The 20,933-nt window shown below is 44.4% G+C and overlaps 7 protein-coding genes across 11 annotated transcripts; 3 read left to right on the top strand and 4 right to left on the bottom strand.

Annotated features, from left to right (window-relative positions):
* Positions 1-34: 34 nt before the first annotated feature.
* On the top strand, positions 35-920 carry LOC125770573 (WASH complex subunit 3). The gene is made up of 2 exons (XM_049440298.1): positions 35-347; positions 418-920. Exons 1-2 carry the CDS (start codon positions 315-317, stop codon positions 874-876), a joined length of 492 nt encoding a protein of 163 aa, XP_049296255.1. The 5' UTR covers positions 35-314; the 3' UTR covers positions 877-920.
* A 4-nt stretch (positions 921-924) lies between these two features.
* Positions 925-3,491, bottom strand: LOC125770564 (anaphase-promoting complex subunit 2). Its single transcript, XM_049440284.1, has 3 exons — positions 3,392-3,491; positions 1,478-3,320; positions 925-1,393 (listed from the first exon to the last, which is right to left on the bottom strand). The coding sequence occupies exons 1-3, from the start codon at positions 3,452-3,454 to the stop codon at positions 945-947; spliced, it is 2,355 nt and encodes a 784-aa protein (XP_049296241.1). The 5' UTR covers positions 3,455-3,491; the 3' UTR covers positions 925-944.
* Positions 3,492-3,676: 185 nt separating this feature from the next.
* On the bottom strand, positions 3,677-9,345 carry LOC125770560 (uncharacterized). Its single transcript, XM_049440277.1, has 5 exons — positions 9,282-9,345; positions 8,386-8,494; positions 8,104-8,281; positions 4,592-8,018; positions 3,677-4,527 (listed from the first exon to the last, which is right to left on the bottom strand). The coding sequence occupies exons 3-5, from the start codon at positions 8,202-8,204 to the stop codon at positions 3,766-3,768; spliced, it is 4,290 nt and encodes a 1,429-aa protein (XP_049296234.1). The 5' UTR covers positions 8,205-8,281; positions 8,386-8,494; positions 9,282-9,345; the 3' UTR covers positions 3,677-3,765.
* A 1,866-nt stretch (positions 9,346-11,211) lies between these two features.
* On the top strand, positions 11,212-13,557 carry LOC125770570 (putative gustatory receptor 28a). Of its 3 annotated transcripts, none has more exons than XM_049440294.1 (7): positions 11,215-11,873; positions 11,950-12,190; positions 12,276-12,395; positions 12,474-12,756; positions 12,820-12,921; positions 13,008-13,187; positions 13,253-13,557. In XM_049440294.1, exons 1-7 carry the CDS (start codon positions 11,753-11,755, stop codon positions 13,334-13,336), a joined length of 1,131 nt encoding a protein of 376 aa, XP_049296251.1. In that variant the 5' UTR covers positions 11,215-11,752; the 3' UTR covers positions 13,337-13,557. The 3 variants fall into 3 exon arrangements, with proteins under 3 accessions (XP_049296249.1, XP_049296251.1, XP_049296250.1); XM_049440293.1 differs by having other exon boundaries at positions 11,217-11,873; positions 12,820-12,945; XM_049440292.1 differs by having other exon boundaries at positions 11,212-11,873; positions 12,820-13,187.
* A 1,244-nt stretch (positions 13,558-14,801) lies between these two features.
* On the bottom strand, positions 14,802-15,792 carry LOC125770574 (60S ribosomal protein L22-like). The gene is made up of 3 exons (XM_049440300.1): positions 15,676-15,792; positions 15,159-15,323; positions 14,802-15,078 (listed from the first exon to the last, which is right to left on the bottom strand). The coding sequence occupies exons 1-3, from the start codon at positions 15,685-15,687 to the stop codon at positions 14,812-14,814; spliced, it is 444 nt and encodes a 147-aa protein (XP_049296257.1). The 5' UTR covers positions 15,688-15,792; the 3' UTR covers positions 14,802-14,811.
* Positions 15,793-16,177: 385 nt separating this feature from the next.
* LOC125770571 (endoplasmic reticulum-Golgi intermediate compartment protein 2) lies at positions 16,178-20,640 on the top strand. Of its 2 annotated transcripts, none has more exons than XM_049440295.1 (6): positions 16,178-16,645; positions 16,725-16,880; positions 16,952-17,229; positions 17,311-17,506; positions 17,576-17,686; positions 20,289-20,640. In XM_049440295.1, the coding sequence occupies exons 1-6, from the start codon at positions 16,537-16,539 to the stop codon at positions 20,546-20,548; spliced, it is 1,110 nt and encodes a 369-aa protein (XP_049296252.1). In that variant the 5' UTR covers positions 16,178-16,536; the 3' UTR covers positions 20,549-20,640. The 2 variants fall into 2 exon arrangements, with proteins under 2 accessions (XP_049296252.1, XP_049296253.1); XM_049440296.1 differs by having other exon boundaries at positions 16,182-16,645; positions 17,311-17,497.
* Positions 18,018-19,866, bottom strand: LOC125770568 (uncharacterized). 2 transcript variants are annotated; one of them, XM_049440289.1, is made up of 3 exons: positions 19,539-19,866; positions 19,178-19,468; positions 18,018-19,105 (listed from the first exon to the last, which is right to left on the bottom strand). In XM_049440289.1, exons 1-3 carry the CDS (start codon positions 19,576-19,578, stop codon positions 18,048-18,050), a joined length of 1,389 nt encoding a protein of 462 aa, XP_049296246.1. In that variant the 5' UTR covers positions 19,579-19,866; the 3' UTR covers positions 18,018-18,047. The 2 variants fall into 2 exon arrangements, with proteins under 2 accessions (XP_049296246.1, XP_049296245.1); XM_049440288.1 differs by lacking the exon at positions 19,539-19,866 and having other exon boundaries at positions 19,178-19,512.
* Positions 20,641-20,933: the final 293 nt, after the last annotated feature.

Below are 20,933 nucleotides of genomic sequence, written 5' to 3'. Positions count from 1 at the left end.
GTCTACACATGTTGATTTACATTCAAAGCCACATATGGGAATTCTTTTTTTAGCACCGTATATATTTGTGATTTTATTGAATTAAACAAAATATGTGATACTCGTCAACAAAAAATACAACATCAAAATGTTCAGTTTCGCATATTTTATTGTTCGACGGGCATTCACGACTCAACGCAGAACGCACTTTTGACACTGTTCTGTTGTTTGATGAGAAACCATCGGTTTGTTTACGTTTCGTGTGAAGAACTTTTGTGCGTGCATTTTGTAGCGGGTGTTCCATTCCAAAGCGCATTACACAAACTAAAGGCGACATGGAGACACTGGATACAGTACAAAAACACGAAGTACCTAATTTAGCATTAGCAGACAAAACCGTTCCCATCAACACATCCATTGATGATCCTTTTGTTTCAGTTGCCACCAACAAATCAAAAGCGTATGGTAGCGTTCATCAATCATTTCATCGTTAGCACCGTTACATTCCTAAACAAATTTGCTTCCGACTGTGAGACACGGTTTGTGAATTATGAGCAAAAAATACAAAATCTAGAAGCTTCGCTCATGATAGTGGAAGCCAAACTGGCCTCCATTGACGTCCTCAAACAACAGTCCGGCAACACCGCGGCGATTGAAGGCAATAAACAGAACGACATTAATCCATCGACATCGGTTAAAGTTGAAGCGACTGAAACCAAACTAGCGGAGGAGAACGAATCTCAACCCGACGTAGCCACAAATCCATCCGCCACCGAAAGGGATCCAAAGTATGAACCGTACTTTAAAATGCTTCACGTTGGAGTGCCACTGGGTGCTGTGAAAAACAAAATTGCCGCCGAAGGTTTGGATCCTGGCTATATTGATCAGTTTCTATAATCGTAAGCAATAAACTGTGCGCGCGCGAGAGAGAGAAAGAGAAACAGATAGGTATGTCGTGCTATCTCTTACGACTTTGGAAGTTGATAAACACCGCCGGCATATACGAGCTTGTGCTCCCGAACCTTGCGCTGCAGGATATGCTTCAGCTCGTCCTGCGTAAAGTCTACCTGGGAAGCGAACATCTTCAACATCTGATGTATACGATCCAGCGGCAACGAGTCCAGGTTGGTCAGCATTGCCTCGATGTACGACCAGAACACTTGCAGCTCTTCTTCGCGCTGATCACTTGCCGATTCCATCGCACTTTCTGCCTCTTCCTCCTCGCACACGTCGTTCGGTTGGGTTGGGATCGCATCGGAACAAACTTCACTTTCCGCACTTTTGTCCAACAGCACGAACAAATTTTCCTTCGTTTCGCGTATTACACCTTGCGCTTGCCAAAACACTATGCGCTTACGCAGCACAATCGGGGGCATGTTCATTTTCTGGCTTAAGCTGTCCAACTCCCATTGCGCTAAAAGTGCAAAGAATAGGTACATCATAATGTTATCCACAAAACCCCGGCTACTAAGATTAGGACCAGAGGAAGTGTACTTACGCTGTTCGCTGAAATGTATAATGATAGCTGCCTGGGTAGGTGTGACTTGCATCTCTTGTATCTTCCCATTGTGCTCCAGCTCGATCGTAACCTTCCCGTTCAGTGGGGTCCATTGCAACGTCCGGTTCACCTTGTACGATTCGTACGCTTTCGTGTACTTTTCAAACATTTCCTTAATCGAAGCGGGCAGTTCCATCGTTTCCTTCCGGAACGTGGGCCAAAACTGGGACGAAACGATTAGGGCAGATACTTGGCTAGGGACCACCTCCGCAGCACCCGAATCAGGCGAAAGGATGTGCGCATTGATACGCTTCGATTCCGTTATATCCTTCAGCATCACCTCACAACTGTGCAGCATATTTTCGCCGAACCGTGATTTTAGCAGTTCCAAATGTTTAACCTCCTTCTCGATGCTAAGTTCCACCTGGGATAGTAACCGTTCGGCCAACAAGTTCCGGTACTCGGTGACGAATATTTCCTTGCTACCGTAAATGTCGACCACCATGGAGATAATATCCGCCCGCTTATCGGAGGCAATAAATTTTAGTGCTGCCGGTGCCATATTAACCGGATCCGGTTGCCAACTTCGCCAGTCCGCATCATCGAGCTTATCGCTGTTGGGCGTTTTGGGCTTCACAGTTTCACCTTTGGCTAGTTCTTCCCCCAGGTCCGAAGTACCATCACCGGTAAAGCTGGTCACGACACACCGTACCGTTTCGGGCCGGCCACGCAGATATTCTTTAATCGGTTTCGTAATCGAACGTAGCAATACCGTGCTCGGATCGAAATGAGCCAACGTTTTCAGTGCGGCCACATACCCGGTCAGTATGTCCGGTGTATCCACGCCCGGGTGTAGCAATCGTTCGCGCAACATTTCACGCACGGTGGTCACAAAACAGCGTTTCAAATTAATCTTACCCAGGCACAGCTTAAGATCATCAACTGCCGATCGCGACATGGGAAAGTTGATGATAATCTCAAAGAACTGATCGACGATCATGTTGGCGTACCTGTCGTACATGTAGATCAGCAACTTGCTCTGTATCTGCGCAATGTTACGCTGCAAACTTTTGTGCTCCGGTTTGATCTGTAACGAACCTTTGTTGTAGATGCGGGTCAACCATTGCATTACCACGGTGTCAAGCCAATGTTCCAGGTGGTCCATATGCGATGTAGCGTAGTTTTCCTTCGTTTCGTTCACCTTCGCATCGATGCGTTCCTGTATCAGCTGGTTCAATGTATGGCCGGATATATCATCCAGCATTCCCATCAGGGCCAGATATCGGTTCGTGCTGGTGAACGCATCCGCGATGGCTTGACACTGGCAGTCGCTACTGTGCATACTGCATGCCATACACCGATTCGTTTCCGTCACATCCATATACTCATCGCCATCCTGCAAGTGGCTGTAAATGAACACGCGGAAAGCGATGGCATAGAACCGGTACACGATATCGTTAAAATCCTCCGGCAACTGTGCATGCAACGAAGCATGCAAGTGATGGCAAAACACCAACACTTCGTTCGGTAGTTTCCGCTTCATAACCGGCACATCTTTTGTGGGGCAAACCTTTTCCAGCCGCTTCAACTGTCGGCGAAAGAATGCGAACTGTTCGTACAGCTCTTTCACTGCACTGTGGAACTGTACGAAGGTTGCCCGGGGCAATTCTTTCGGTGCTGGGGCTGGTAAGAAGCGGGACCAAAACTGTGGCACCACAACGTGCTGGATTATTTTGTCGATTTTCACAAAGAACGATTCATACACGTACGCCAACAGTTTCTGTTGCTGTAGCCGTTGGTGCAACTGTTCGAGCTCCTCTTGGGTAACTGGTTCTGCTTTTAACTGAAAGGATAAAACCGGCAAAATGGATCGTAATGCGTTACTTCACTAAATCCCAACAAAACCCAACTTACATTGTTCTGGAAAATGGGAAAAACTTTATCCATCAATCGTTGCCCTTCCGTGTCGATCGACATGTTGCTGCGCTTTGTTTTGATTTCGTTGTGTACACCGGTGCAAACATACCAAACTGTCAAACATGCCCTTTCAAACAAACACACACACACACTGACATTTGTGTCAACGTGCATCGTATTGAATTTTGAATGGCGGTAAAGCAGCTGCAGTTTCATGAAAGCAATTTGCACAAAATGCGGTGAAACACGTGTCCCTTGAATCTTTATACTTCCCGTCCCGAGTGATAAGGCGTGTGTGATATTAGTTTGGAAAGCTTCGTAGCTGTACGGCACGCTCCCACAAGGTAAGATCTTACACTCAACATTTATTATTAAACATTACCTACAAAACGTCCCATGTATAGAACAGTCCCAGTCGGGTTATGTCTTACCAAGTACAAAAACGGTGCATCAAACACCAGCTTGCTTTGCGTATTCGAACCATCGAAAGCCGAACGGTTGTGGAACGCAAGCTTACGATGTTTGCGCCTCATCAATCTTCCCGGTGTACGATCGCTCGTTCGATCGCCAATAGTTTGACCGATATGTTTAATCAGATTGGTAGAAAAACTACGCAACGGTATGGTACGGGTGGCCATAACGTTACTACCACCGCACAACGCAAACGAATCGGTCTGTATGATTTCCGACAGGTATAGGTTCGAAGTAGACGAATCTTGCAGCCCATTAAAGTTGGCCACATTTGGTTCGAACAGGTTCTGCAATCCCAGCTGCTGGATGCTTTCCGTCATGTTGAAGATGGTGGTCTGTGTGAAGTGGGGCAGCTGTACCTCAGTGTAAGCAGTACGCACCGTCTCATCGGGGAACAGTTTGAGCACGTTCGATATGCTCTGGTTCCGGAGATGGGTCTCGAGTTCGCTAATGCCTGCCGCGGTGGAGGAGGGTTTTAGGAAGTACACCGACACATTACTTGTCGAACCGGGCAACGCAAGGATGGTAGCGTCGAGAACCTTCGAATAGCCGGTCGAAAATCCGGACCGGAACGTTACACTTGGTACAACCGATGGGGAACGATCGGTACGTTGGTTAAACGACATCGTACCGAAGGTAGTACCTGCGCCGTTGCATTCATGCTGCAATGGAGAAAGAGTGTGTAATACAAACGTTGCTTTACCATCATTCCGTTAGTCAACTTACGCGATAACGATTTCTGCTGATCGACACCAACGGCGAGCGCAAGTGCTTCAGCGTGTCCACATACTCGCGCGGGAAGTCCCCACTCATATGTCTCAGCAGCATGTCCTTCTGACGAAAGTCAACCGTTTCCGCAACGGTGGAGTAAATTTCCTGAATGCGTGCCTTGAAGAATCGCTGCAAACCGCCACGCGATTCGTCACTCAGCAAGGTTCGCTGGAACGTCGAGTCCGGTAGGATCTCATTACCTTCGCGTGCATACACCGCTCGGCGATGTTTCGGCGTGAGGTCTTCGGCGATCGATTTGAAAAACAGGTGCGGATTAAACGAGGTCATCTCGTCAAGCCCTATCACGCTGTTGATGCTTTCGGCTGTTGTGCCACGTGTACCGAGGAACAGCATAGACAGTGTGGTGATCGTGGCAAATGGTGAATAAACCAAACTTTGCTCACTCATCGATCGAGCGTTCGATGCGTCGGTGAGCGAATCGTACACGTTCGCTCCCAAGCTGCTGCAGATCGACAAGAAGCGCAACAGTTCCGTTTCCTCCTCATCGACGGCGGTTTTCACTTCCAGCTGCACCGGTATGGAGATTTCGGTAGAGCTTACCTGCGCACCCATGGTGAGCATTTCACCGAGCTTCATGAAAGAAGCGACAGTTTCACTTAGGATGGGTTGCTGCTCTCCCAGCATCAGATCCGATTCGGTAGGTGTGACCTCTTCAAGCGATTCCACTTCACTCGTAATATCCGATACTTCCGAAACGCCCGATTGTGGAAACTTAAGTACGGATGCTACCGTCGCCGTACGATCGACGTAATCGGTCATGTTAATCTCGGCAGGATAATCGCTAAGTATGTTCAGCTCCGTAAGGTTCGCCGCATATGAGTTCTCCTTCGGCAGGCTAGCGAAGGTGCTGAGGAATTTTTCAATCGTGTCCATTATGTTAGTATTGTAGTTGAAATTGCTCGTAGTATCCGCGTTCTCCGTTATCATTACCGCAGGTTTGGAAGTTTTTAGTACAGGTAGCGTCGGCGTGGTAGTAGAAGTAGTAGACGTCGTACTAGCTGCAGGTGTACTCGTAACGGGTGATCTGGTTTCTGTAGCAATGGCCGCACTTGGTGTGCTCATTTTCACCGCCGTTGTTTCCATTAACGTTGTGTGCTCCACATTCGGTGTGGTGATTGTTTCGGTTGTGATAGGAAAGATCGCACTCTCGCCACCAGCAGCACCCAGCGCACCCTGGCCAAGCGATTGAATAATGGCATTAATCGAACTTTGCGCATCCGTATCATAGCTCATGCTGGGAACATCTCCCGGGTCTCCGGTTTCCTGTGAGTCTACCTCTTCTGATTCGTCACTTGCCGAATGATCATTGATCGATTGCAACGATTCAATTATCTTATGTATAGCGTGCTGCGCATCGGAAGGAATGGTGGATGTATCTTGTGGTTGCGCTGAATCGGTTTGCAAGAAATACGACTCTCCGCTGTTGGCTGTTGTCGTCGATTCCTCACTGTAACGGTTCAGGGTAGTAAGTTGCATCTCTTCCGACTGTTCATCACTGTAACCGGTAGAATCTTGCACCGTTGAGCTATCGGATTCGAACGACGTTGTGGTTGCAATTGCATCATCTAATTTACTTCCTGTAGCAAACGTGGTTTCCAAGTATTCATTGGACACTTCGCTGTGATCACTGCCTTGTGTCTTCTGCGGTGTAGTAGCAAGTTGCGTTACGGGATCCATAAACCAGGTACTTAAACCACCGGTAGTCTGGAATAGTTGCTCAGTAGAACTACTTTCGTCTGCGCTTATCTCCGAATCCTTCCAGGTATCTGCCTCCTCGGTTTGATCCTGATTCTCCTCCTGTACGGTAGACAATTCTTGCGTTGGTGCAATTTTACTACCTCCAACGGGAGATACTGTGATGTTACTGTCCGGTACATCCATCGTCACCGTTTCCACTGCCAGTTTTAACACAGTTTTAACAGTCGGTTCCGTTTCATCTAATACGATCTGGGTCGATCCTCCGGTGGATGTTTCTTCGGAGGTTGTGAAAGATTCACCCGAACCACTGTGATCGTCGGTCCACTTTTCGGACGATTGTTCGGTGGAATATTCAACCAAATTATCATCCTCTGATACCTCCTCCGATCGTTGGGACGAATGTTCCACGGATTGTGGTTCGGTGGTAGGTTTTACTGTAGAAACCGTCAGCAGCGGATGCTCCAATGGGGGAGCCGCTGTCTGTTGCGTGAAAGATGCTACCGTTGTCTTAACGATCGGTAATGCCACTTCCGACGTTCTGCTCGTTGGTGCTTCCGTTGATCGTACCATTGCTGTGGAAGGTTGTGCTTCTTTAAACATCGGTGCTTCCGTTGGGGAAGTTAAAGTGGTCGAAGGACGGGAAGGTTTCACTGTTGGTGCTTCCGTCGTAAGCCGTACGGCAGCGGCCAGTGATGTTTCAGCCCACTTAAGTAGCATCGGTGCTTCGGTTGTTGTCGAGCGGCCTACTGTCGAGTGCTTGATCGATTGTACAGTGGACGGACTTTCTGTTGGCCGACCGGTAGAACTTATCGTAGGTTTGCGAGTCGTTTGGACGAAAGTAGTTGTTGGCTGTTGGGTAGTTTTTTGAACGGTTGGCTTGTCTGTGAATCTTATCGTTGGAAGCTCGGTTGTTGTTCGTTCCGTAGGTCGTACGGTTGAAGAACGAAGCTTCACTGTTGTTTCCATCGAAGGTTGCAAAGTAGTCCGCACCGTGGTTCGTTCCGTTGCGCTTGTCTTCGTCGGTCTGATCGTAGTCGACGTTGTTCTGGTTGTTAGTTCGGTTGGTTGTTCCTTAAGTTGCTGTGCCACAGTTACCGGTTTTGGTTTCGGTGTCGTCTTTAGCATGACACGTGTAGTCAATCGTTCGGTCGATGTATTCGGCATCTGCGTAATGATGGCATCGGCAGGTTGTGGTATCGTAGTGATCGTTGTTGTCGAAGCCGTTGTTTGCTCCGCGCTCACTGCTGGTCTAGCAGTCGTCGTCCTTTTCGTTGTTGCTGTTACCAAACTTTCGCCAAGCTTGTTCAACACGTCGTACATTGTTGCGGTAGCAGAAGGTTCGTACGGGGCATTGATTACATCGGATATTGGTAGCTCGGCCTGTTCAACTGGGTCGTGCCCATTTAGCAGGTTTAGCTCATTGTTAAGAACGTTCCGAACGTTTGAAACGACACTAGACACGATACGATCGTTGTTGTGTTTGTTCGCAAACAGCTTCACCTCCGTGATGTCACTCCCTGCCACGATGCTCTGTATCTCCTTGAACGTCATGATGCGCTTTACCACCTTTCCTTTATCGTCCAACGTGAAGAACTCGTACCGGTCGGGATTGAGCAGATTAATGGGGCTCGCTATTAATCGCTGACTGTTGGTTGGTGCATTTCTAAACGCAAAACAAACAGTTCGTCGATCAATATCTAAAGCCCACGGTTTGGTCCATTTGAAGCAGTAGTTTGTGGGTTACTTACTTATTTTTACAATTTTTGCATGACCCACCGCCAAGCTTGGCACCGTGTACCAGCATGCCGTGCAGTGACAGAGCAAACAACAAAATCCGTAAACTCCCCATTGGTGCTGCAAAAAAAAGGTGTATGTGCACGGGCCTGTGGGCTGCTGCTATTGGCGAAACAAACACTCAAAAGAAAGCTGAGAATGCAGAGAAAATACAGCAAAAACCCGACAACGGGTGAAGATTATGTTCGATGTAGTACATACGGGAGGTTCTCTCCTCCGGACAGCTTTCTCTTTACCTTGCATTCAGCGCCTTTTCTTTTAACTGTTGTACTGCTTCTTTCTCTTCCTCCAGTGAGCCAGTCAGAGACACGCGTACCCTGCGGGGGGACACAGTTTTCACACGGCCTGGAAAGAATGTTTAATCTTCTTAATTGCATTCATTTCCTAAACTGCGCACCTATTTGCCGCTGAGCCCCGGCTAGGCCAGGCTATAGCGGCCTAGCTACCAGAATATACTCCGCGATAGAACGGAAACATTTAGTAAATAATTAAAGACAAAACAGAGAACGCGATCATTCGCAACGGTAAAATAATGCCGCGCCACCATCTCAGCCACCACCACCGCCGCCATGTGCAATTGGCGCCGAAGGGCATATTTTTGTGAAGATAAAGAAGGCGGAATGTTGGAGGCAAGAATAAGAAAATGGAAAGGAAAACAACACACACAAAAAAAACCGTTAAACTCTCCGTCCGGAGTGTTCTTCGGGTCGCGTATGTTTTTCCGTGACCCGTGTCGGTGGATCCACGCGGGAGGTACGAAGCGTGTGGAAATGATTCTTGCTTCCCGGGAAAGCAAGGAGCGAGCTTTCGGTCGATGCAGTTCCGTCGTGACGTAAACGGCGATTTCTTTGGCACACTTTTTCGAATACACACACTTGATCGCCAACCGATCGTCATACGTTCCGTTATTGGGGCGCTTCTTTGCATATTAAATTAAGTTGACAGATCGAAAATAAGGGGATCAAACCGTCGCCAGCTGAGAACTGGAAGTGGTCGTTCCACTTCCAATACCAATAGATCGTGTACCATAGTAAACCGAATTTAACACTTCCGGATCGATCGTTAATGCCCTGCGGGTTGGAAAATTGTTTTCCGTCCTTAGAATTTGGCAAAGATATTTGAATGCACTTACTACACAAAGTGGTCAGGATAGCACCAATCAACCCTCTGGCTCGATCACCTCTCACAATGCTACTGACATTGAACTTGAAACGGCCGATCTGGGGATGCTACTCTCGAGTTGACCATTCGATGGTTTGCCGATTAAGATGTGCGCTCACGCACCACGTACTCTTCAAGAGAACCATTGTCCAAGTCTCTCGCACTCATGATCTCATGATCGCGTTGGTCTAAAAAAAAAGCTCGTGAGCCTTCCGCGGTGGTGAGCCACACCGCGAATGGTGATCGCGAGGTGATCGCGACTGTTGGAGAGATCTTCTCCTTCAATGTTACCAATCTCATCCAGATATACCCTGGAACAGGTGGCCACCATTCTCCGTGCTATCAAAGCTCGCTACTTTCTATTCGCGCGTTGAGAAAGTCTCATGTGTGCTCTAGAAAAGATCGTCCATACGGTTGGAAGTTTATGCTCGCGGCGCGACGTCCGGTGTTTCTGTCTGTGTGAACGACACACGCGATAAATGGACAAACCGCCGGGTGGGGGGGGATGAGGACTTTGGGGATGGTTTGGTTATTTATGCACGAGACGTTGAATCAATTCCCACCGGTTTCGATGACCGGCATCCCGCTATAAAAGTCGAAGAGCTGGTGCTCGATGAGCAAGCACACAGCTTACCAGCTTTCTCCACATGGTCGTATCACCCATCCGACGGATTCGCCATTCGCAACCAAAATACCATGGAAAGCGATATGTCTAGAACGCAGGTTTACCCAGCTCAACAAATCGACAATGTTTTCCGGTGGTGCGGCGAAGTAGAACAGCGAAGCTGGAAAACAGAAAAAGGGAAAAATCTGCCAATTTACTTCCTCCGGGCTGATGGAGCAAGCGAGCGGACACTTAACCGCAATTCGCGCGTCTGATCTTATCATTGCTCAGCGCACCAGCTTGAAGTGTCACTTGCAAAATATTAACGGATAATGCACACATTTAACTGTTCTTGAAGAAAACCGAACAACTGTGTGCTACTCCAAATCCGCTTCGGGCTTATGTTTATGATGTTAATTCGGGTTTTTGGTTTGTCGGAAATTCCCACCGATTTGAGATGGGTTGTGGAGAGCGTTTCCAAAAAAAGGGGAATAATAAACCAATATTTATAGCTAAATGGTAGAATTGCACTTGTAATGAAATCATCATATTGACCGAAATCTCCTTTCTTTGGGTTAATATTTATACTGGCATACAAAACGTTTACTTTGGCCATAGTTTACCAAATCCGTCCAGATGTTAGTTGGCCCATATTTAACACGATTGAAACCTATTTCTCAATAGAAGGAAAACGCGTATCTTTTCGTATCCATTTTAAACGCTACATCTACAGTAAAGGATACTTTTGTAAAATATATCTAAAGAAGAAAAAGCTTTTTTATAAAGTTCTTTCAAAATTGTCCAAAAAAACTGATTGACTAATAAATTCGATTTCCGTTAAATCGTGATCTACTCCATCATACTCTCAAAATTAAGTTGTCTAAAAGATCAAATTTCTTGGATCACTATCGCCAGTAATACTACAGTCTGAGGCAACTTTCCTACTCAATGTACCTGTCGCAACATTCAAAGCAAGTATTATTTAAATCTTTTATATTTCCTTTACTTTCACATAAACCTCTGAGGCATGAACACTGTTAAAAATTAAAGAATTAAGATCTTTTTGGAACAATGTTTGGCCATGAATGTGTCTAAAGAACAGTGGAGGAATGCAATGACAAAACACGTGGACTAGTAATGGATTTAAAATGATACCGAACAACTTATATCGTAAAGCCTTTTTGAACCTTTCACTTAGATAACGTAGTCTCAACTAATCACTAACTAAGGTGAAGCTTAATTTGATGTTGTTAATATGGCCGCGACTTCAAACACGTGATTGTAGCGTTACAGCAAAAAAGGTGTTGCAGTCATAACGAGGACTATGCCGCTATGGTGTCGTAGTGCGACAAATAATAATATGCAATGTACTTACACTAATGGACACTAACAAATAGCAGTATAAATATTATCGAATAGAAATAGTTTTAGTCATCTGTACATGTCTCTCCTATGTTGACTGTATTGCATTTTCGATTCCTTCCACAATATTGCTATACGAATAATTATTTATGATGCAATTAGCTAATGCGTATTGGGCACATTAGTCTCATAGCTGTTTGTTCCCCCCAATACATTCGTTCGGTGGTCGGTAAACGGTGACATAGACTAAGAGTTTTAAGCACCCGGTAACTGTAGACTATTAGCATGGAAAACCCATCACCATCTTATTCGACCGTTTGGTCAAAAGTTTGTACAAATGTTATCAACTCACTAGAAGATCTTATGTTAACCGTGTATTGCGCGTTTTGTTACTTTTTTAACTACAGATTATTGGATTACAGCTGTACAATTCCTACGAAGCGGATGCGGATGGACGGTTACCTTCGCTTTCCATTATGCGTCTGCTGTACAGTATCGTCTTGTTCGGTGGCTATCTTGTCGGGTTCTACAAAGCAGTGGTGGAAAATACGTACATATACGACCTTAGTCCTAATAGCCCAACTATTTTTAACTTTGGTATAAAGCCCATTTGTGTACATGCTTTTTTCATGCAATAGCTATATTTGTGTTTCTCCTTCTGCTGTCCTCGTAGCATACATGACACAAGTCTGTTCTGGTGTACTGGGCACGATCATCTGTTACGCATCGTTGTTGCATACAGATCGTATGAAATGTGTCTACGTCGAAGGCATTCAGTGTAGCAACACGAAGATAAACGATCGGTACTATCAATTCCGTAACATGCAGGTGCCGGCGAAGCAATGCTTTATCGTGCCGCTATCAACCGGATTGCTCTTCGTGTTATCGCTCTGCGAAGCTTACGCACAGTACAAGTAATATGCTTTGCATTGGAAACACCTTAAACACATCCGTTCGGGTAGTTTTGCCAAACGTTATATGCTCGTTGTTTCCTTACAGTAAAGCACGCTATTTCGCAATCGTCGCCATACTGTATCCCTTGTGGATGTTCCATGTGACGATTTTGGAATTTACAACACTGGTCAAATCAACGGAATGCATTGTAACGAAGCTAAACTGGTAACCTAAAACAACTTGCATCCCTTAACACGCTTGTGATTGTAACACGAAATGGATCGATCTTTATCGATTTACTAGGATGCTGGACGCTTTTTTGGACAGCTTGCAAAGACAATCGACTCCGAATGTTCCGGCCACGGGTGAAAAGAAAGCTGTCAACAAAGTGTATCCAGTTGAACGGCGGTCGTACATTGCGGAACATGAGCTAATCAGTGGCGAACGGCTCACATACATGTTTGTCATTCACGAGAACGTAGCGAAGCTGGCAGAATTTATCAACCGTGCGTACTCGCTCCAGATCATTGCCATCGTGACGGTTACGTTCGTTAATACGCTGTTCGGATTCTTTATCGAAACGAAGGTAGGCGAATTATAACACAAGGATGAAATATTCATAAGTTGTAATTTATGCTTATCGTTGCAGCTTTTGTTTTGGAACTATGAAATGTTAGATCTGATACTACGAGCATGCCGGTATGCGTTCGAGTGCATTCCTGCCTGTCTGCTGATCTACAATATGCTTGTTGTATGTGCTGCTACCCATAATGAGGTAATGATCGATTTACGCATTTACCACCCAATGTCTTCGATTTTGAATTATATTATTTGCAGCTTTTCAAATCAGCTTCTCTGCTGCACAAGCTTCTGCAGTACAAGGCAAACTATTTTATCGACGATCAAGCTCTATTCGAACGTTCGAAAGCAATCGCTCTTCAGCTGCTGCATAGGAAAAGGTTCGCTTTATTCGATGGCAGCGGTTTGTTTAAATTGGACTTTACCTTCATCTTTTCGGTACCATTGCTAGATTGTTGGGTAGCAGAAGCGGATAAAAGAAAGGTTTTTTTTTTTAATTGTAGGTATTCAGTGCTGCTACATCTTATCTGATTGTGTTGCTTCAGTTTGATTTATCCAAGGATCTGGAAAGGGGCATGAGAATGTGATTGTTACGAAACAATATTTTAACTATCTTAAACCTACATTGCTATCAATAAAATGGAATGGTTTTATGTGTGCGTTTTACGCAAATTTCGTTGTAAGCACGTCAGAACATTATTCGGTAAAAGAATAAATCACGTTCAATGTACACCTCTCATGACTTGAGTTATCCGATGAAGCAGAGTTACAAAATAATTTAGTGAACTTGGCTGCCCATTACTCGCGTGGCTAGAGTAATGTAAGGCAAGTATGTATTACTACCATCAATCAATAATTACCTTCGCTGTGATGAAACATAGGGAAACGCTAAGATTGTTGTATGATTGTTATTATTCGTCGGCAGCTACGAAGACCCATAATTCATGGCACTCTTTGCATTTAAATGTCGATGGTAAACATTCTCTTTCGACGTTAAACCCTTCTGGAACACCGCAAGTCCTACATTTGATCACATTTTCGTAGGTTGGCATGTAGTTGTACATTTTTTCTCGCTGTACTTGCCAAATCCGTTCCTGTTTTAATCCAGGAACATATATGATGTGCAATTCTTCACGACACTCTTGGCACTGAATGACTGGTGCTGTTCCAGCAGATATTTCTGTCGCCAGTTTGAGAACGAAATGTACCTTCGCAAGGCACGACGGACATCTTGTATATTGTATAGGAGGATGTTGCGACATCCTACTGTACATATTTGATTTTTTTTTCAAAGCAACTGGAAGATGCTACTATGATTCTGTTTCCGTTTTAGTTTCGAATCCAACACCGCGATCTTTTACGTTGTAAGCAGCTCAGTGCTTTAAATGAAGCTCCTGCGCAATGGAAAGACTCAGAATTCAAAGTAGGTTCCAAAACTTACTGACTTTTGAATTTGAACTAATTGAACTCACCCGTGGAGAATGCTTTGTTTGAAAACTGGTGAAACTCTGGAACGTCTACTCTCTTCGACACCTCGTCTTCGAATGGTTGGCAACATCCAGCACGACATCCTTTAATGCCATTTCTTCATAATGATTGTGGTTACCATGGCTACGATCGACTCAAAGGATTCGCTAATTAGAGAGAACCACGTTGCTATTGCACTCATGATGATCTAGACTCTACCGCTTCTATGTGTACTGTGATCTTAAATCAACAGAACGACGTGCATAAGTAAATCGAAATGTACCTTGAACATAAAATTTCTTAAGAGTCCGCATTATCGGCATTTAATAATCCTTTAAGGTCCTCTTATTCAAATAACAATTTTTCACCGCAATACCGTAGTGATTGAGCAAAGATGCAAAAGGAAAAACCATTCAACTCACGACACCGTTTCGGATTCGGGGGCACTTACTACTGTAACACAACAAACTTACTTTTTTTTTTTTGAATGAAAACTGCAAATTATGTTGCAATTATTCATCTCTGTATTGGTTTTCACGTAAATGAATTTACATAATATTTCACCAATCACTTCATCGCTTTAACTTTCCGGGGTTCACTCATTCTCCTCCTCGTCGTCGTCATTAGAGCTGATGCGGAAGTACCTCAGCTCGTACACATCCTTGTCGTTGGACACAACACGGATCCAATCGCGCAGACTGTTCTTTTTCAAATACTTCCTGGTCAAGTACTTGAGGTAGCGTTTGGAGAAGTGCACATCCGAGTTGATGAACACCTTCATTTTCTGACGCTCGAAAGTAACGTTGTTACCCAAGTTGCCGGTCTTACCGTTCACCTTGAAGCGTTCCTTCAGATACTTTTCCTGTAACAACAACGATAATTAAATTTTAAGAAATCATCTATTGGATCGTTGGATATGGCATTGATCTATGGTATACTTACAAAGTCCGCTACATCCATGATGTTGTCCTCGGCGATGTTGGTGCAGTCGATACCATATCGAAGATGCTCACGCTTCTTCTTGATAGGATTCTTTCCGCGAAGCACGTTCTTTGCTGTCGGCTTCGTCGCAGTAGGTTTGGTTTTCACCGCATTCATTGCCTTGTCCTATGTAAACGAACAAAACAAGTACCTCGTCAGTTAATATTAATAATAATCACAACAACAATCCTCTCCGCGTCGCCGCATTTATCATCACAACGTAAGCTATGAATCGTCCGGTACACAGGCGTACGAGCAAAGTGCGACAGTGTCGCCTTCCATGTGAAGAGCAAATCGTACACATTGACACGTGCATTAGGGGTGCACATTTAGACAACAATTTGACGCTTTGGGCACAGTACAAACGGCTCGATTCGTAGTCAGTTGTGATGAAGCCTGATTTACGATTCACGATGAGTACTTTTAGTTACAAAACTTTTGCAAAAACACAGAAATTTTGGTATTTATTTTAACCTACCACGGGAGCCATGGCTTTTCCGGCGATTGTTGAAGTAAGAAAGAGCTAGTGTTGGGCATACCACATAAACGTATCATGGATCCGTTCCAGCAGAGTCACGTCGCTCCGATCCATACGGTGATCCGCGTTACTTGTGTTCCTTTTTTGTTGGCTACCGTTTTAAGAAATGCTGTTATGGATGAATAAATATGCTGGTTTGAATTAAAAGATATTTTTTCATACCTACTTGGATGAAATCGATCATAAATTTTACAAACAAAAAGTGGCATTCACATGAACTCAACAGTTTTTTCAGCTTTTTCAGATTTTCAGCGCAAGATGTACGTTACAATTAACAATGGAACATTAAATTCAACCAACATTTTAATATCTTTGTATTGTGTTTAGTTGTTCTATTGAAAATGCAATATTTTTCTTTACTTAATATTGTGATAATTGTTATTGCACTACCACAATAAAATACATTTCTGAAAGTTTGTATAAGAATCTGGGTATGTGCTTATTGATCCAACATGAAAAACATATTGAAAAATTATTACACTTTATTCGCTAAAATGTTTTTCGCCAAACTTTTGAACAAAAATTAAATCGGTTCCGAACCATAATGGTTGTTCCCATCACTAGAAGGAAATCGTTGAACATTTCGCTCTGTTGGTAGCAATGCGCGTTGATTAAACATTGCCAAGGTGTGTATGACAATGACTTTTGATTACATACCTTGGTATGTAACAGCTGCTCGGGAGAGAGAGAAAATAAAAACAAACAAAGCGAAACATTTGCGTCAAGAAAAAAATTCCAAAAAAAGCCGCAATTTCAGCTGCGGCTATACAGAACGAGAAAAGTATTTTTTAAATATAAAATATGCTTCGCTATAGAGGTGTTAAACAGGCTCTGGATGCTGTTTCTCGGCTGGATGCATTTCCCAAAGTAAAAGAAGAATTTGTACAAGCAACACGAGTCGGTGGAACATGTAATTACGCATAATCAGTTTTTTTTGTAACAATGTATCAATTGTTTGTTTGTTTTTTTTTCGCTACATTTCATTGCAGTGTCGTTGATCAGCCGATTGGTAATTTTGTTCCTAATCTACCATGAAGTATCGTACTACATGGACTCACGGTTAGTGTTTACATTCGTACCGGACACGGATCTACAATCGAAGCTTAAAGTACACATCGACCTAACGGTTGCTATGCCGTGCAAGTGTAAGTTGTGCCACGTCGACCCAATCGGCCGGCCGATGCTAATGTGCAAACAATATGATGCCTCTTTCTAGCGATCGGTGCCGACATTTTAGACTCAACAAATCAAAATGTGTTTTCCTTCGGTATATTGCAAGAGGAAGACACTTGGTTTGAGCTCTGTCCCAGCCAACGGGTACATTTCGACTACATGCAGCATCACAATTCGTACCTTCGGAATGAATATCATTCGATAGCGGAGATACTGTACAAATCGGACCATGCCGTGGTGTATAGCATGCCGGAACGTGTAATCATTCCAGCCAAACCGCACGATGCATGCCGCATTCATGGTGTGCTTACGCTAAACAAGGTAAGCGGTAAAGAAGAAGGAAATTAGAAGCTTTGCAATGGGCTGATAATGTTCCATTTCTTATCACACTTATCGTTGCAGGTTGCAGGCAATTTTCATATCACCGTGGGCAAAACAATTCACTTCTCCCGTGGTCACATTCATTTGAATAGCATTTTTGCCAACACGCAGACCAACTTTTCGCACCGAATCAACAGATTTAGTTTCGGCGATCATACCGCCGGTATTATCCATCCACTCGAAGGCGATGAGAAAATATTCGATAATGGTAATTTCGGTTCGTGATGCCTGGTTGGAATTGTCTTTATTTTTTAAAAATATTTATTCTACACCCTTACGCCCGTAGGTCAAGTAATGATGCAGTATTTCATTGAAATTGTTCCAACGGATGTGCAAAAATTTTATTCACATTCCAAAACATACCAATATACTGTGCGAGAGAATTTACAACTAATCGGTGAGTAAACCGCGCGTGCCATAAATGTTATTCATCATTATCAGGGTTATCAACTGTTTTGGGGGTGAGTGGAAGGTTGGTGTTTATCTTTTTTTATGTTTGAATTTTATCAATACATCAACCAGAACAGATTTACCTGATATCGATGTTGCCGTCGTTAAGCGATAACGCTACGCAATCGCAGAAAAATAGACTTTTGGACCAGACTTACCCTTTACCTTTGACTTAATCGAACACGCAAAAAAGCCGCCCACGATTTCACATTGCACAATTGCTGAACCAAGGTAAAACAAATGGAACAAGAAAACAAGGGACCTTGGCCTGGCTGAGAGTTGCATATTGTTTACGACATTGTCTAGTTTTATTTTTTCTTGTGCATATACATGTGAACAGCTTCCCGAGGATATTTGTTCCGTGTGTCCGGTATCGTCAGTACCGCGATGACACACTTGAGCAAAATCACACCCGAAAATACGAGCGTCTTGATGTAGGTGTTCGTAAGCGTGCTTGGTACGTTGAAGTAGATGATGTACACCACCATGTGACCGACGTACTCGCAAATCAGTATGGACGACACGGAAAGGGCACGCTTTTTCGGTGGGAAGGCTTCCGAAAGCATAATTTCCGACACAGGCAACATACCAAAGGTGTTGAAAACTTCGGCCACCAGGTAGAGGAATGGAGGTATCCAGGAATCCACTACGTCGTACGTTGCCAGTATAATACCGAGCGCGAGCATAAACGTACCGGTGAAGGTGGACGAAATGCCATACATGAACCGTCGCGGTAACAGATCAATGATCAGTATAGCAAACACTGAACCAGCAAATTTGCTCAACATCAACAATGGAGGCGCCCAGTTGTGTGTAAACAGCGTCAGCGTAAACATGAGCGACATTAGCGACATCTTGGCAGTGTTCATGGAGTAATTGAAGAACAGCAGATTGGCTAACTTTACCAGCAGCACCAGCTGGAATGGTGGGAAATTGCCTTGGCTAAGGAAGAACGGTGACAGGCTTTCACTTTCCGAAGCGAGCGTCTTCATATCCTCAAACTCGTCCATTACGGAGGGTGATTCCATCGATAGGCCACGAAGTTTGATCAAGTTGGTACGGGCCAGCGTTTCGTTGCCGGATGTTGTGAGCGTATACAGGGGAGATTCAATCACCAGGAACCAGGCCATCAGCAGGGCGAAGGTGCTGAGCGATAGGATGACGATACCGACGGCACGGTTTGCATGCATATTTGGTTCCACGATGAAAATCGGATTGGTCGTTACCATGGACAGGACGGTAAACAGTGCGATGCCACCAATTATGCTAGACACTAGCATAGCAACAAGTTTGCCACGATAGTTCCGTGAAGCAATCTCGCCTACGTAGATTATCGAAACCGCGTGACAGATGCCATGTCCAAAGCCTTTTAACAAACAAGAGAAACAATGCCAATTAGTTCCTTGCGATCAAAGTATGCTACAGCTCCTATACTCACCTGCTACAATCCGTGTAGCCACTGTTGCTGCATAGTAGGTAGGCATGGCGACGAAAAACACACCATTGATCATGAAAAAGAACGCCGACAGCATAATCCAGACGCGTGTCGGCAGTAGCGTTTTCGTGGCTGCCACAATCAGTAGGATAAAGCCACAGCCGGTAAAGAAGGACAGTATGGCAAAGCGATACTCGTCCACCGAGATGCCGACCGCCCATTGGTTGCCGCTCATGTTAAAGTGCGTTATGCTCCAACCGATGTGCATACCTCCGCAGAACAGAAGCATCATACCTGTAAATGGGATGGATTTTTTTCCCTTTAATCTTGACCACATTTATGCGCACGAATCTATGTCACTTACTGCACAGAATGCAGGAAAACTGCTTTAAGAATCCGGCCATTTTTTTTTTATTTTGGAACGGGATTCTTTCACAGTGAGCACGGGCACACTACTGCAATGTTGGACGGATGGACGGTTGTACGGTCCGAACACGACTGAACGAACAGTACCGGATCACTGAAGCTTAACTTCTGGTGCGCATTGCACGAATTCACCGATTTGCCCACCGAAACAGCAGGGGTGGCTTCTCCCGCGTCATATCTATACTTTAATCTTTATCCGTCAAACTGATAGATATCGTGAGGTGTACGAGACCGCGTGCAGTGTGTATGTGGTACCAAAAGGGAGTCCAATTTTACACCGTTGAAGAAGAATAACACACCCTATTGCTTCAAACTTAAACGCAAATCCCTGTTCTTTTTTTGGTTGAAGCCTATCGATAATGCGAATCGCTCGTTTTTTGTAATGATAAAACTCATCGGGTGGGGTAGAGCACAAGTACCTTTCGCAGAGACGGTATGACGGGTTGTCGGACGGTCTCTCGCACTTAAGGTTATATCAACTAAAACGCATTTCGATTTCCATTACCGCACACGTTTGCATTTTACGACCCGTGCAAGCTCTTTTCCCACTTTGATCCACACATTGACGCATGTCGCTGCAGGACGCCACGGTCTGGTCTGGTACGGCACGATGTGGCCCCACACGCGAGTCAGGAAGATTAACCGAAGATTACTAAACGGCTGCCTGTTATTTCTTCTTTCCTTTCAGATATCGATAAGGGAATGCAAGGTGTAGCGGGTCTCTACTTCAAGTATGATATGTCTGCGTTGCGCGTGCTAGTCCGCCAGGATCGGGACAGTATTGCTCAGTTCATTGTTCGGCTTTCCTCGATCATTGCCGGCATTGTTGTGATTTCGGGACTGTTGAGTAAGTGCATGCATCTCGTAGGGGACGCATGTTGCAAACGACGCCACGAACCCACGGTAATGCACGAAACAACCTCCAAAGGGTCCGTTATCATTAGCTGATGAACGGACGGTAATATTTTAACGATAAATTACGGGACAATGAGTTAAGATCTGAAATAAATTCCACGCCGACATGTGGTCAAGTGTATAAAGTTCGTTTCGTTTGGTCTAATCGTCCAATAATAGGAAAATTATGCTTCTCCAATATTTTGCTTTAGTACTTTATGCACCAAACCAAATTTTATCTAACATTTCTTTCTTCATTAATATTTGATCGAGCAGCACAAATATATTTCGATAGGTTTGTTTTTTTTCTTCTTATGCTTAATTTATCTTATCGCATGATTCATTTGATAATCGCAATAATTAATCTGCTGGCAATGTTCGAACAGCGGTCAAGAAGTTGATTGAGACCAAAAACAAATGGTTTGTGTAAATGTGTTTA

This window comes from Anopheles funestus, chromosome 3RL (genome assembly GCF_943734845.2).
Source record: "Anopheles funestus chromosome 3RL, idAnoFuneDA-416_04, whole genome shotgun sequence".
NCBI classification, from domain to species: Eukaryota; Metazoa; Arthropoda; class Insecta; order Diptera; family Culicidae; genus Anopheles; species Anopheles funestus.
Note: the sequence above shows the minus strand (reverse complement) of the source record. Positions and strands in the feature narration are given on the sequence as shown.

What these genes read in the sequence shown, in the direction of transcription:
- LOC125770573 (XM_049440298.1), top strand. Translation starts at nt 315, where the DNA reads ATGGAGACACTGGATACAGTACAAAAACACGAA. An exon ending in ATACAGTACAAAAACACGAA is followed by an intron (nt 348 to 417) that starts GTACCTAATTTA and finishes CTTTTGTTTCAG; the next exon opens with TTGCCACCAACAAATCAAAA.
- LOC125770564 (XM_049440284.1), bottom strand. Translation starts at nt 3,454, where the DNA reads ATGTCGATCGACACGGAAGGGCAACGATTGATGGATAAAGTTTTTCCC. An exon ending in TTCCCATTTTCCAGAACAAT is followed by an intron (nt 3,321 to 3,391) that starts GTAAGTTGGGTT and finishes TTATCCTTTCAG; the next exon opens with TTAAAAGCAGAACCAGTTAC. An exon ending in TATACATTTCAGCGAACAGC is followed by an intron (nt 1,394 to 1,477) that starts GTAAGTACACTT and finishes TTGCACTTTTAG; the next exon opens with CGCAATGGGAGTTGGACAGC.
- LOC125770560 (XM_049440277.1), bottom strand. Translation starts at nt 8,204, where the DNA reads ATGGGGAGTTTACGGATTTTGTTGTTTGCTCTGTCACTGCACGGCATG. An exon ending in TGCAAAAATTGTAAAAATAA is followed by an intron (nt 8,019 to 8,103) that starts GTAAGTAACCCA and finishes TTTTGCGTTTAG; the next exon opens with AAATGCACCAACCAACAGTC. An exon ending in TCAGCAGAAATCGTTATCGC is followed by an intron (nt 4,528 to 4,591) that starts GTAAGTTGACTA and finishes TCTCCATTGCAG; the next exon opens with CATGAATGCAACGGCGCAGG.
- LOC125770570 (XM_049440292.1), top strand. Translation starts at nt 11,753, where the DNA reads ATGCGTCTGCTGTACAGTATCGTCTTGTTCGGTGGCTATCTTGTCGGG. An exon ending in CCCAACTATTTTTAACTTTG is followed by an intron (nt 11,874 to 11,949) that starts GTATAAAGCCCA and finishes CTGTCCTCGTAG; the next exon opens with CATACATGACACAAGTCTGT. An exon ending in GAAGCTTACGCACAGTACAA is followed by an intron (nt 12,191 to 12,275) that starts GTAATATGCTTT and finishes GTTTCCTTACAG; the next exon opens with TAAAGCACGCTATTTCGCAA.
- LOC125770574 (XM_049440300.1), bottom strand. An exon ending in TCATGGATGTAGCGGACTTT is followed by an intron (nt 15,079 to 15,158) that starts GTAAGTATACCA and finishes TTGTTGTTACAG; the next exon opens with GAAAAGTATCTGAAGGAACG.
- LOC125770571 (XM_049440295.1), top strand. Translation starts at nt 16,537, where the DNA reads ATGCTTCGCTATAGAGGTGTTAAACAGGCTCTGGATGCTGTTTCTCGG. An exon ending in GGTTGCTATGCCGTGCAAGT is followed by an intron (nt 16,881 to 16,951) that starts GTAAGTTGTGCC and finishes GCCTCTTTCTAG; the next exon opens with CGATCGGTGCCGACATTTTA. An exon ending in ATTCGATAATGGTAATTTCG is followed by an intron (nt 17,507 to 17,575) that starts GTTCGTGATGCC and finishes TTACGCCCGTAG; the next exon opens with GTCAAGTAATGATGCAGTAT.
- LOC125770568 (XM_049440288.1), bottom strand. Translation starts at nt 19,511, where the DNA reads ATGTGGTCAAGATTAAAGGGAAAAAAATCCATCCCATTTACAGGTATG. An exon ending in GGCTACACGGATTGTAGCAG is followed by an intron (nt 19,106 to 19,177) that starts GTGAGTATAGGA and finishes GTTTGTTAAAAG; the next exon opens with GCTTTGGACATGGCATCTGT.